This window comes from Idiotropiscis lumnitzeri, chromosome 10 (genome assembly GCF_059441095.1).
Source record: "Idiotropiscis lumnitzeri isolate Australia: NSW breed Sydney's pygmy pipehorse chromosome 10, RoL_Ilum_1.0, whole genome shotgun sequence".
NCBI classification, from domain to species: Eukaryota; Metazoa; Chordata; class Actinopteri; order Syngnathiformes; family Syngnathidae; genus Idiotropiscis; species Idiotropiscis lumnitzeri.
The window spans coordinates 4,710,784-4,724,835 of NC_142400.1; the positions used below are offsets into that span (position 1 = coordinate 4,710,784).

At 41.4% G+C, this 14,052-nt stretch overlaps 1 protein-coding gene across 2 annotated transcripts; it reads right to left on the reverse strand.

The window, feature by feature from the left end:
• Window positions 1-483: 483 nt before the first annotated feature.
• Window positions 484-13,896, reverse strand: cacng6b (calcium voltage-gated channel auxiliary subunit gamma 6b). 2 transcript variants are annotated; one of them, XM_088307345.1, is made up of 5 exons: window positions 13,844-13,896; window positions 9,889-10,434; window positions 6,702-6,776; window positions 931-1,068; window positions 484-847 (listed from the first exon to the last, which is right to left on the reverse strand). In XM_088307345.1, the coding sequence occupies exons 2-5, from the start codon at window positions 10,394-10,396 to the stop codon at window positions 627-629; spliced, it is 942 nt and encodes a 313-aa protein (XP_088163471.1). In that variant the 5' UTR covers window positions 10,397-10,434; window positions 13,844-13,896; the 3' UTR covers window positions 484-626. The 2 variants fall into 2 exon arrangements, with proteins under 2 accessions (XP_088163471.1, XP_088163470.1); XM_088307344.1 differs by lacking the exon at window positions 13,844-13,896 and adding an exon at window positions 12,058-12,201.
• Between the last annotated feature and the right edge of the window lie 156 nt (window positions 13,897-14,052).

The window sequence follows — 14,052 nt, forward strand, 5'->3', positions numbered from 1 at the left end:
GACGGAAACATGATGATGTCATTGTGGATGGATTTCAAATCTAACTGGTTAAAGCAACAGTCCCAATGATAATAGTTGAACTGAAGTGGGCCAGTTTGTTTGATTCTGAAGGTCCTGGTGCAGATTATGTTGGCATGGCAACAGTGAGGGTGAAATCTGATTGGACAACACCAAACGTCCAGCAACATGTTGCAAAATGGAAATAAAAGACAACTGGGAATACAATTTGATGGAACAAATGTGAGAAATGATTTGATTCTAAACAACAAGGATGAGAGTGTGAATTTGACCATTCATAAAATATAAATCAATAAATTTTATGTACATTGTGGAGTTTATAAAGTGATTCTATAAAGTTGTCTAATGTACAAAATCTTACATCTTTTTTTTTTTTTTTAGGCTACAACATACCAAAAATAAACACGTAGGTCTCTTTTTTTTAATAATGCATTTAAAAAAAAATACTCTTGCATACCTGATGGTGAGATCCGGTTCAAACAAACAAAGTGGAAACGATACATGTCTAATGAGGTATTGAGTCTTAACTGTCAAATGCAAATTGTTGTGAAAAATTGAGTGAAAAAAAACATCAAACATAAGCGATGTTGCAATATCGACAACAGCTACTAGGTGGCGCTGTTGTTGTGCGGCAAACACTTCTGCCACGAAGTGACTGGAAGCGAAAGGATGAGGAAAAGGACGCCTCCGAAAATGAGGATGGCGCCCGCCGAGCCGGCGCAGGCCGCCGACCACGACAGCTGGTGGTGCAGCGGGATGGAGTGGTCGCTGGATAGCAAGGCCAGCACGGATTGGTGGAACATCAGGACGGAGACCAGGACCAGGACGCCTGCGCGTGAGGGGGAGGGGGAGGGGGGTTTAAAATTGTGATGGAGTCGATCAAAAAGGTCATCGGTTGAGGCGATGTCCGACCTGAGAGGACGAAGCAGAAGGAGGCGGGCTTAACGAAGAAGGCCACGCCTTTGCTGAGCGTCATGATGATGCAGATGGAGCCCGTCACCATCAGGGTCAGACTGAGCAGGGCTAAAATGGACGCCGCCATGTTCAAGTCTAGAGAGAGAGAGAGAGAACAGGATTGAAAATTCATACGCGTCAATGACCGTGATTGATCGAGAAGATGAGGTGACTTCTGTTCACGCTGGTGAACGTTTTGCGGACGTTGCATTAGGGTTAGGATCAGTAAATTCCGTGGGCGCAGAAAATCTTAACTCTACATGTAAACTCGAACCCGACTTCCAAACCCTACTTTGAAACCCTAACCTGACTTAGAAACCCTAACCCTATTTTGAAACCCTAACCGTACTTTGAAACCCTAACCCTACTTCAAAACCCTAACCCTACTTCGAAACCCTAACGCTACTTCGAAACCCTAACCCTATTTTGAAACCCTAACCCTACCTCAAAACCCTAACCCTACTTCGAAACCCTAACCCTACTTCGAATCCCTAACCCTATTTTGAAACCCTAACCCTACTTCAAAACCCTAACTCTACTTCGAAACCCTAACCCTACCTCAAAACCCTAACCCTACCTCAAAACCCTAACCCTACTTCGAAACCCTAACCCTATTTTGAAACCCTAACCCTATTTTGAAACCCTAACCCTACTTCAAAACCCTAACTCTACTTCGAAACCCTAACCCTACCTCAAAACCCTAACCCTACTTCGAAACCCTAACCCTACTTCAAAACCCTAACTCTACTTCGAAACCCTATTTTGAAACCCTAACCCTTCTTCGAAACCCTAACCCTATTTTGAAACCCTAACCCTTCTTCAAAACCCTAACCCTATTTTGAAACCCTAACCCTACTTCAAAACCCTAACTCTACTTCAAAACCCTAACCCATCTTCAAAACCCTAACTCTACTTCAAAACCCTAACTCTACTTCGAAACCCTAACCCTATTTTGAAACCCTAACCCTATTTTGAAACCCTAACCCTACTTCAAAACCCTAACTCTACTTCGAAACCCTAACCCTACCTCAAAACCCTAACCCTACTTCGAAACCCTAACCCTACTTCGAAACCCTAACCCTATTTTGAAACCCTAACCCTTCTTCGAAACCCTAACCCTATTTTGAAACCCTAACCCTACCTCAAAACCCTAACCCTACTTCGAAACCCTAACCCTATTTTGAAACCCTAACCCTTCTTCGAAACCCTAACCCTATTTTGAAACCCTAACCCTACTTCAAAACCCTAACCCTACTTCGAAACCCTAACCCTATTTTGAAACCCTAACCCTTCTTCGAAACCCTAACCCTATTTTGAAACTCTAACCCTACTTCAAAACCCTAACTCTACTTCGAAACCCTAACCCTACCTCAAAACCCTAACCCTACTTCGAAACCCTAACCCTACTTCGAAACCCTAACCCTATTTTGAAACCCTAACCCTATTTTGAAACCCTAACCATACCTCAAAACCCTAACCCTTCTTCAAAACCCTAACCCTATTTTGAAACCCTAACCCTACTTCAAAACCCTAACTCTACTTCAAAACCCTAACCCATCTTCAAAACCCTAACTCTACTTCGAAACCCTAACCCTACCTCAAAACCCTAACCCTACTTCGAAACCCTAACCCTACTTTGAAACCCTAACCCTATTTTGAAACCCTAACCCTTCTTCGAAACCCTAGCCCTATTTTGAAACCCTAACCCTACTTCAAAACCCTAACTCTACTTCGAAACCCTAACCCTACCTCAAAACCCTAACCCTACTTCGAAACCCTAACCCTACTTCGAAACCCTAACTCTACTTCGAAACCCTAACCCTACCTCAAAACCCTAACCCTACTTTGAAACCCTAACTCTACTTCGAAACCCTAACCCTACCTCAAAACCCTAACCCTACTTCGAAACCCTAACCCTATTTTGAAACCCTAACCCTACTTCAAAACCCTAACTCTACTTCGAAACCCTAACCCTACCTCAAAACCCTAACCCTACTTCGAAACCCTAACCCTACTTCGAAACCCTAACCCTATTTTGAAACCCTAACCATACCTCAAAACCCTAACCCTTCTTCAAAACCCTAACCCTATTTTGAAACCCTAACCCTACTTCAAAACCCTAACTCTACTTCAAAACCCTAACCCATCTTCAAAACCCTAACTCTACTTCGAAACCCTAACCCTACCTCAAAACCCTAACCCTACTTCGAAACCCTAACCCTACTTCGAAACCCTAACCCTATTTTGAAACCCTAACCCTTCTTCAAAACCCTAACCCTATTTTGAAACCCTAACCCTACTTCAAAACCCTAACTCTACTTCGAAACCCTAACCCTACCTCAAAACCCTAACCCTACTTCGAAACCCTAACCCTACTTCGAAACCCTAACTCTACTTCGAAACCCTAACCCTACCTCAAAACCCTAACCCTACTTCGAAACCCTAACTCTACTTCGAAACCCTAACTCTACTTCGAAACCCTAACCCTACCTCAAAACCCTAACCCTACTTCGAAACCCTAACTCTACTTCGAAACCCTAACCCTACCTCAAAACCCTAACCCTACCTCAAAACCCTAACCCTACTTCGAAACCCTAACTCTACTTCGAAACCCTAACTCTACTTCGAAACCCTAACCCTACCTCAAAACCCTAACTCTACTTCGAAACCCTAACTCTACTTCGAAACCCTAACCCTACCTCAAAACCCTAACCCTACTTCGAAACCCTAACTCTACTTCGAAACCCTAACCCTACCTCAAAACCCTAACCCGACTTCAAAACCCTAACCCGACTTCAAAACCCTAACCCTACTTCGAAACCCTAACCCTACTTGAAAACCCTAACCCTACTTTGATCCCCTAACACTAATTTGAAACCCTAACCCTACCTCAAAACCCTAACCCTACTTCGAAACCCTAACCCTACTTCGAAACCCTAACCCTACTTGAAAACCCTAACCCTACTTTGATCCCCTAACACTAATTTGAAACCCTAACCCTACTTCAAAACCCTAACTCTACTTCGAAACCCTAACCCTACCTCAAAACCCTAACCCTACTTCGAAACCCTAACTCTACTTCGAAACCCTAACTCTACTTCGAAACCCTAACCCTACCTCAAAACCCTAACCCTACTTCGAAACCCTAACTCTACTTCGAAACCCTAACCCTACCTCAAAACCCTAACCCTACCTCAAAACCCTAACCCTACTTCGAAACCCTAACTCTACTTCGAAACCCTAACTCTACTTCGAAACCCTAACCCTACCTCAAAACCCTAACTCTACTTCGAAACCCTAACTCTACTTCGAAACCCTAACCCTACCTCAAAACCCTAACCCTACTTCGAAACCCTAACTCTACTTCGAAACCCTAACCCTACCTCAAAACCCTAACCCGACTTCAAAACCCTAACCCGACTTCAAAACCCTAACCCTACTTCGAAACCCTAACCCTACTTGAAAACCCTAACCCTACTTTGATCCCCTAACACTAATTTGAAACCCTAACCCTACCTCAAAAGCCTAACCCTACTTCGAAACCCTAACCCTACTTCGAAACCCTAACCCTACTTGAAAACCCTAACCCTACTTTGATCCCCTAACACTAATTTGAAACCCTAACTCTACTTCGAAACCCTAACCCTACCTCAAAACCCTAACCCTACTTCGAAACCCTAACCCTACTTCGAAACCCTAACCCTACTTGAAAACCCTAACCCTACTTTGATCCCCTAACACTAATTTGAAACCCTAACCCTACTTCAAAACCCTAACTCTACTTCGAAACCCTAACCCTACCTCAAAACCCTAACCCTACTTCGAAACCCTAACTCTACTTCGAAACCCTAACTCTACTTCGAAACCCTAACCCTACCTCAAAACCCTAACCCTACTTCGAAACCCTAACTCTACTTCGAAACCCTAACCCTACCTCAAAACCCTAACCCTACCTCAAAACCCTAACCCTACTTCGAAACCCTAACTCTACTTCGAAACCCTAACTCTACTTCGAAACCCTAACCCTACCTCAAAACCCTAACTCTACTTCGAAACCCTAACTCTACTTCGAAACCCTAACCCTACCTCAAAACCCTAACCCTACTTCGAAACCCTAACTCTACTTCGAAACCCTAACCCTACCTCAAAACCCTAACCCGACTTCAAAACCCTAACCCGACTTCAAAACCCTAACCCTACTTCGAAACCCTAACCCTACTTGAAAACCCTAACCCTACTTTGATCCCCTAACACTAATTTGAAACCCTAACCCTACCTCAAAAGCCTAACCCTACTTCGAAACCCTAACCCTACTTCGAAACCCTAACCCTACTTGAAAACCCTAACCCTACTTTGATCCCCTAACACTAATTTGAAACCCTAACTCTACTTCGAAACCCTAACCCTACCTCAAAACCCTAACCCTACTTCGAAACCCTAACCCTACTTCGAAACCCTAACCCTACTTGAAAACCCTAACCCTACTTTGATCCCCTAACACTAATTTGAAACCCTAACCCTACTTCAAAACCCTAACTCTACTTCGAAACCCTAACCCTACCTCAAAACCCTAACCCTACTTCGAAACCCTAACTCTACTTCGAAACCCTAACTCTACTTCGAAACCCTAACCCTACCTCAAAACCCTAACCCTACTTCGAAACCCTAACTCTACTTCGAAACCCTAACCCTACCTCAAAACCCTAACCCTACCTCAAAACCCTAACCCTACTTCGAAACCCTAACTCTACTTCGAAACCCTAACTCTACTTCGAAACCCTAACCCTACCTCAAAACCCTAACTCTACTTCGAAACCCTAACTCTACTTCGAAACCCTAACCCTACCTCAAAACCCTAACCCTACTTCGAAACCCTAACTCTACTTCGAAACCCTAACCCTACCTCAAAACCCTAACCCGACTTCAAAACCCTAACCCGACTTCAAAACCCTAACCCTACTTCGAAACCCTAACCCTACTTGAAAACCCTAACCCTACTTTGATCCCCTAACACTAATTTGAAACCCTAACCCTACCTCAAAAGCCTAACCCTACTTCGAAACCCTAACCCTACTTCGAAACCCTAACCCTACTTGAAAACCCTAACCCTACTTTGATCCCCTAACACTAATTTGAAACCCTAACTCTACTTCGAAACCCTAACCCTACCTCAAAACCCTAACCCTACTTCGAAACCCTAACCCTACTTTGATCCCCTAACACTAATTTGAACCTCTTACATTTCATTGAAACTTTCACTTTGTTTTTCATCCTATTCATTGATCAATCCGCTTTTTCAATAAAACATTAGGATTACCTTTGTAGAATCATTTGTGTACTTTGTTTTGGACTTAACATTTGTTCAGTGTTTTAGACTAAGATCAAGAAAAATCCACACAGAATTGACTTCTGCATTTCCACCATTTTGTCAACGTGTCTTCTGTGTTCTTTACGTTTCCTTTGACTTGATAAGCCAAAATGGCGGCACGTTGGCAAGTGGGCCACGTGCTGCTTTGGCTCAACTTGAAACAGATTTTCTTGGCAGGTGAACACGGACAGGTGCCACATTCAAAGCCTTGCCAACGTGTGTGAGCCATCAATGTCATCATTAGTCCCAGTAACTTACACGCTAGCATCTCATTCACGTTTACGTGACGCTAACGACACAGAAACACGACAAATAAAATGTATTTTATTTCTCTGCAACCACAGTTTTCCATTCATCTTACTCTTGTTTGTCGTCTTCTTGAACACGATGGCGTTTTCCCCCGAGGTGAAGAATTTGAAGTAGGTGCAGTTGGATTCTGCAGACCAAGAGGAGACTTTAGTGCAACATACATGCACGCACGCACACACGTGTGCGCACGCACACACGTGCACGTGGATGACTGCTGGTCTTGTGCAATGTGCTTTCTATGCATCCATGCACACACTATTGTCCTTCCAGGCATCGTTTCTATTTATATCCGAGTGTGTCGGAATACACACACACACACACACACACACACGCACGCCCACGCGCAAACGGCACATATGGGGCTGCCAGCAGTGGGAGGACGGACTAATATGTGCCGACTGTACTACAGTATATTTTTCAGGTATTTGTAATTTATTGGAGTATTGAATTTTCAACCGATATTTTTTTTCCGATTTCACAGCTGGTATCGATTAATTTCTGATGTAATAATAAGAGACATTCGTATGAGTCTTAACGACACTCCGGCTCATTTTCTGTCCAATAATGATGATGCTTTCATTTGCATACTTCCTGTTCTGGACGAGAAACGACGAGTCGCTCTAATGAAGCGGACATTTCAATAAAGATTGCAATAGAATCTTCGATTTTGACAGATATCGCAACAAAAAGAGGTCATTTCAAAATCTAGATGAATTGACCGTGAGCTTGCGGTCTTAATGAAGCATCAAAAACGAGTCAAAGGAGGGTTGGAGAGGGAGCCGAAGATGAAGAAAAGGAGGAGCGAGCGCAGATGGAGGGGTGGTGAAAGCTGGAGAAGAAAGAGGGAAGCCACAGATGGAAGAGGAGGAGGAACAGCTCCTCGAGGAGGTTCAGGGAGTAAGGGCCTGTGGAGTGGGAGGGGGGGAGGAGGGGGGGGGGTTATGACATGAGGAGGGAGTTAGTTAATACCGCATTGGACCTACTCTCCCTTGGTCCCTCGCTGTCCGGCTCCCTCATTGCCCTTTCACTATATTTAGATAAAAACTGTGAAGTAGACAGATTCCGCTGGGCTTCGGGGTGCATAGTGACGATGCTTGGACACACACACACACACACACACTCAACATATACACTACAAATGAGCTTTTCTGTGATCTCGCTTGCTCATTTACCCACATATTGCGTTCAAGACGTTTCCGAGGCGCTCGGCTCTGGACGGCAGCCACGAGCGAGTCGCGATCGTACGATCGGCAAGAAAACAGTTGCTTTTTGGTGTCAAACAAACATGGCGGGACTGCCGGCCATCTGCCGGTGGCGCGAGGGCACGTGAGAAACATTGTCGCAAGCCGAGTGGCTGTCGTGACACAGCAACACGCTGTCACATTCGCGCGTGTGTGACAAAACTTCCTGATCAATGGAAGTAAAGCGAAGAGAGGGAGAAAAATGTTTTTGTGCCTTTAAACTATTATTTGATGGTAATTACAACGAGGGCCTGACTGATATGGATTTTTTTTTCAGCTGATGTCGATTTCAAGTAAAATGCAGACAACTGATTAAGTGGCTCATTAAGTTAATAAAATAGTTTCTTTTTTTTAGTCACCTAACGCTTATTTGTTTTATTTATTTATTTATTTTTAAAACAAAGAGAAAATTCCGCTGAATTTTTAAGTCTAGAGTCTTAATCTTTTTTTTTTTTTTCTCTCGCTAATATTATACAAACACTTTGCTGTGAGACAAAATTAAAATATGTCAAACAGTTCAGTTTAAGCAAAATTAAAAAAAAATCAGCAATTTATCTTGATTGTTTCATTTTGATATGTAAAATATAATTAAATGTAATTTAGTATTTATTTGTATTTTTCTTTATTTATTTTTACAATAAATCCAATGACTTGGAGAAAAAAGTTTAAGCAAAAAAAAAAACAACAGCAATTTATCTTGTTTCATTTTGATAAGTAAAATATAATTAAATTAAATTGAATATTTATTTGTATTTTTTATTTATTTATTTTACAATAAATTCAATGACTTCATCAGATAAAAGTTCAGACGTCTTCTTTTCCAGCTGCATCATATACGTCGAATATTATTACATAACGCGCCACGTGGCTTCCCTCGGCTCTCCTTCCATTGGACGACTCCTTTGCCGTTCTTCTTTAATGATTAAATTGGCATGTACGGCGTACGGGCTGACCTAGATGCATATACCGTCCATACGTACACGCTACGTGCAGCACTGCAGCATCACGTTCACACCCCCGCGCGTGTTACGTTACCAAGACAAGCATGCAGAGGAGGCTCACATTAGGTGGTGCAAACGCACTTCACGTATGGAGGCCAAAAGGATTTCAATTTGTTGTTTTATGGAAATGATATTATATAATGCTGGCATCACGTTTCCTTGATCAGGATCGTTATCAGGCTCCTGCATTGCTTGCTGATGAGTTGATTGTTTGAATTGTGTTGGAGGAGAGGAAAGTCTTAAACATGCTGGATAGGGGCTCCAGAAGCCCTGATTTAGAGTGTTCAATTCACCGAGCTTGCATGTTTTGGGAATGTGCAGGAGAAAACCCCACAGAGGACGGGGAGAACATGCGAACTCCACACAGGGAGGCCGGTGACACAATTTGGAGAACCTTTTTGATCATTCTAATGTGCAATTTTAGTAATGTCTATATTTTTTGTATAACTTTTAGTATTCATATTTATTTATTTTTTTACATTTATTTTAATGTGTAATTTATACCTATTTTATTTGTTTTATTTTATTTATTATTGCATTTATTCATGGATTTATTTCCATGTGTTGCAATTACACATTTCATTTTATTCAGATTGTTTTCAGATTTCAATTTATTTATTTATTTATTTAGTTTGTAATTTCATTTTTTTATGTATTTTAGTTAGTTTTTTTATTTAGTTTGTAATTTGATTTTTAAAGTTTTTGCCTGAGTTTGTTTTTTAAATTTTTAGTTTGTAATTTTTTTTTTTTAATTTTGTTTGTATTTTTTTTTTTTTTTTATTAATTCATAATTTATTTTTTTTTATTGTATTTTCATTTTTATTTTACTTTTTTTATTTAGAATTTAATTTCATTCAATATTATTTTTATTTGTAATAATAAATATAGTAATTCATAGATAACATTCACATGATGAACTATTAATAACCAGAGTTAAACTGCAAATCTGTTTTTTTTTTTTGTTTATGCAGAAAAGCATGACAGCGGCACGCCTCACCTCCCGGTAGTTCAGCGGGACCGCAACTAGCCCTCTCGGGGTCCACATCTGCCACCCACAGGGTGTGCACGCAGGCCTTCCACAAGCCGTAGTGCGCCATCTGGCATGTCTGGTTGCCGCTAAAGTTCTTGGGCTGCGCCAACTCAACCCAAAATTCGGTGCCCACGCCCAGCACGGTCAGCGTGACGCCCACCGCACACACCAGAAAGGCCAGCTTGATCTTGCCATCCTGACTGTCACTCATCTTTTGGCTCCGCCTTTGAGCACGCCCCCACTTCAGGGCCGCCAGACCGCCGCCTTGGCCAGCGCCCGCCGGCCCCACGCGGGCCTCCTCGTCATGGGGCACGAAGAAGTTGTTCCACATTTCAGCAGGCTGGGTCGGAGGTCGAGCACTTAGGAGTATTTTGTGTTGATGAAAATGTGTCGCTTTAAAAAAGTGGATAATTAAAACACAGCTATTGCTTACGATAGAGGATCCAATAAAAACTACATAAGGGGACAAAAACATATAAAGCTCCGTCCAAGTTTTTCCTCGCTTGCGATCCTCTGAAAAAGAAACAAAAAAAGAAATAAGCCAAGAAACACCACAGGTTTTAAATTCAAGTCCCACAAATTAACACAATTTAAATAACGAGCCTTGTAAGTGATATGGAGTAATTATGTCACGCTTGAGTGAAGTGGGGACATTTTGACCCCCCCAGTTTTATTGTTCTACCGCAGAGCTCAGAACCGAGTCGTCCCAATGCGATCCCGTCTGATCTGAGGGGATAACGTCATGCCACAAATACCCCACATCCTGCATCACATGGCATGGGGTGCAGGCGTATGAAACATTTTCTGCCCCCCCCCCCCCCCCCCCACACCTCCAAGTGTGAGCGAGGGTCCACAGAGGCCTTATGGGAGCATTTCAACAAGGTGGCAGCTGACCCACGTGGGGTGTGAGGCAGGTGTTAACTCAAACCTGAATAAGAGTGTGACCCTCGCTAATTGACCCTGCAGGGGGGGGGGGTCTGACAGGTCACACAGTGGACGACAGGACTGAATTTAGTTTGGCAGACGTCCGGGCAAAACAGATAGCTCTCCTTTACTCACATTCGAGGGCATTCCAGGATATCATAATTGCCCTAATTATCCCAATTCACTCAAGCGGCATTGTATCCAAACTCAAATTTGGACTGGCTACACAAAGACAAAAAAAACATATAAGGAAGAGAATTGAAAAAAAAATTAAAGGCAAAGCAAGGCAGTTTTTTTTTTTTTTACAGTATATGGCACACTTCATACACTAGGTTACTCGATACGTCACATGATTTAAAAAATATAATTAAAGGCATTTACAAACAAAATAATTGAAGGCGTTTAAAGCAAAGTAAAGAAATCAAACACACACACACAATAATTTAGGACGTTTAAGTTGACTCGAGTAAATTAGTGGAGAAAGAGGTCAAAGCAAACGTGGTGCAGCAGCATTTAGCTGTTATGCTGCAAGTAAAAAGAATAAGCAGCCAAAAGAACTGACCTTAGCTCCAAGTGGAAATGCAAAGTTAAGTTAAATTAAGTTAAGTTTTTTCCCACCCTATTCCTATGATTGAGGTCATAAAAAGCATTTCTACAATCATTTTTTTCCCAAATCGTTCTCTTGCAATCTACATTCTTTTAATCATTTAAAAACTACTTTTTTTATTTTTCTACTTTGCCTTTAAATGTCGTTTTTTGGAACTATGTGAAGCTACCTTGTGTACGAAATGCACTATAAACAAAGGTGCCTTGTCTTGCCTTTAAAGCAAAGTAAAAAAAAATGTAGCTAACTAAAAATTACTAAAAAACATGCACAGCGCAAGAACACATTTTTGATAAAAAAAAAAATACAAATGCTTTAAAAGCATGAAATCAGTTTTCATTAGGATAATGATCAATTTCTTTCTATATAGAATTGCGAATGCTAAAATGTTTTTTTTAAATTCTTTATTAATAATCAAACCTCAATTTTGTTCAATTCTTCTTCTTTTTTTTTTTTTTTTTTTAAACCATCCCCTTTAATTGCAAGTAAAAGTTCCCAAACGTGAAAAATCCTGGAACTTTTGGCAGCTCTACGTGAGTGAGTGTGTGTGTTTGTGTGCATGAGCCGGAAAGCAACAAGTTGAAGAGAAAAAAAATAATAATTCTGACCTGTGGTTTGGTGTTGAGTTGAGAAGAAGACGCTTGAAAATTCAAAGAGTGAACGAGAGCTCATTGAGAGAATTCGTGAAAGAGAAAGAGGGAGCGAGAGTGAGAGGTGGGTTACATGACAGTCATGGAAAGTGAGTGGAACTGGGGGGGGGCTGTGGCCCGGTTGGCTAACACTCTTCTTTTATTAAATAGCCGTCTATGTGCGTCTGTGGGGGTGTGTGTGTGTGTGTGTGTGTAGCGGTACAGTAATGTTAGTAAGTAGTAAGCCGAAGTGCACGCATACATTCTGGCGTGATTGAAAACATGTCTGTTTCTGTCGCATACTAGCCGTCTATTTTGGACAGGCACCTGTTAATGACATTAAGTGGGAATGAAGGAGGAGCCCCAGCGCGTGTTCATGCATGTTCTGGCTCGTCTTACCGCGGCCAGCTGAGTGATTGATGTGTCCAACAACGTGTCAATACTTATGTTTGATTAATTATTGCAATTAAAGATAAAGTCATTAAGATTATGAAAGGATTTTGTTCTGGCTTGTGGTTATTTTGAGTGTAATTCCACTGCGGGCCACTAGATGGTGGGATACTATTATGTTTGACGCTGTCAATATTAAAGAGTGAAAATGAGAAGGTCAGTCTTATTTTTGCTGAAAATGACAAATCCTCGTTAATCCTAATTTTTACGCCGACAAAAAGTAAATGCTGGGGGTTTAATAGAAAATACAAAATGTTTCCCGTCCAAGTTTAGTCTTTTTATAAAGTTTCATCGGAGGGCATGTTTATTGATTTTGAGATGATAAATTTGGAAAACGCAGGATTCGCTTACTATAAAGACATAAAAGGGCTCAGATGAAGATTTTTGAAATTACGTAAATTTTTAAATTACGATTTTTTTAAGATACTATGCCCCATGACTTATTCCATATACCGCATGGAATTTTTTTTTTGTTGATGGGAGACGGAGGATGGACAAAAAAAAAAGATCCTTAGCCGATTTGTTTCTACAAAGACGTCTCTAAAATGTCTTGACCAAGGAGGAGCGCTAAGTGGATTAGTTTAGCCAATGACGATATAACTTTTGTCCTTATAGTATAAATATCATGCCGTGTGTGTGTATAATAAGGGAGCGAGAGGTTAGGATGGTGTCGAGATGACCAGCAGAGAACAGGACAAAACAAGCTCCAGGCTGTGTCAACTCCTTTCCGTTTCAGCGTTTGCGCTGCAGCTTTTTACTTCTCTCGACTTGTAATTCTGCAGCCGCGGTCCTCCGCTCGTCCATCATTTGACCGAAAAGGTTCATCCGACTTCAGTCTGAGGCCATCAAAAATGCAGCGCATTGCTGATGCCTGCAACCTTTTCTGCACATCACTTCAAGTCCTGCTGTCAGCAGGACGGCCATCACACGCTTCAACAGAACGCATACATGTATACGTGTGTGTGTGTGCGCTCCATATGATATGAAGGGATTGAAGTTTGGTCCCCGAGTACAGAGGTGCCTTGAGAGATGGGTGACAAGATTTAAATGATTTTTTAAGTAAAAAAAATATCGGGGGGGGGGGGGTAAACAAAAAGAAAATTAAACATCGTGTATATAAAATAAGTGTTAGCCTAATGCTAACACACAATGCAAAATGCCATAAACATGCTCAGAAATAGCATTAATTGTCACAATGTTAAGACCCTCAAAACAACGGATGTTTGAACACATACGGACAATATGACGATACTTGCAGGTATATATTCTTTATCCTCTACAAAGAACGAATAATATTCATATTTCAACAACTCACCGAGTCTCCTGAACTGAATTTATTTTTCTTCGTTTGTGTCCGTAATGTGTCCTGCATTAAACTGCCCCCTGGTGGCCAAGTCATGCACAACAGCGCCTTGAATTAACACTAGTGCACCAACTGCTTACCTATGTTCAGTTTAATTATGTTTTCGGTACTTCATTCTTTCAATTCTGTTAAATTCTCAATGCTATATGTTTTCATAATGT

Bases quoted from the DNA above. Each gene is read 5' to 3' on its own strand.
- cacng6b (XM_088307344.1), bottom strand. From the start codon at position 12,121: ATGAGCTCTCGTTCACTCTTTGAATTTTCAAGCGTCTTCTTCTCAACT. The intron at 6,777-9,888 runs GTGAGGCGTGCC...CTTGGTCTGCAG, and splicing joins TCCCGCTGAACTACCGGGAG to AATCCAACTGCACCTACTTC. The intron at 848-930 runs GTCGGACATCGC...CCTCACGCGCAG, and splicing joins CTTCTGCTTCGTCCTCTCAG to GCGTCCTGGTCCTGGTCTCC.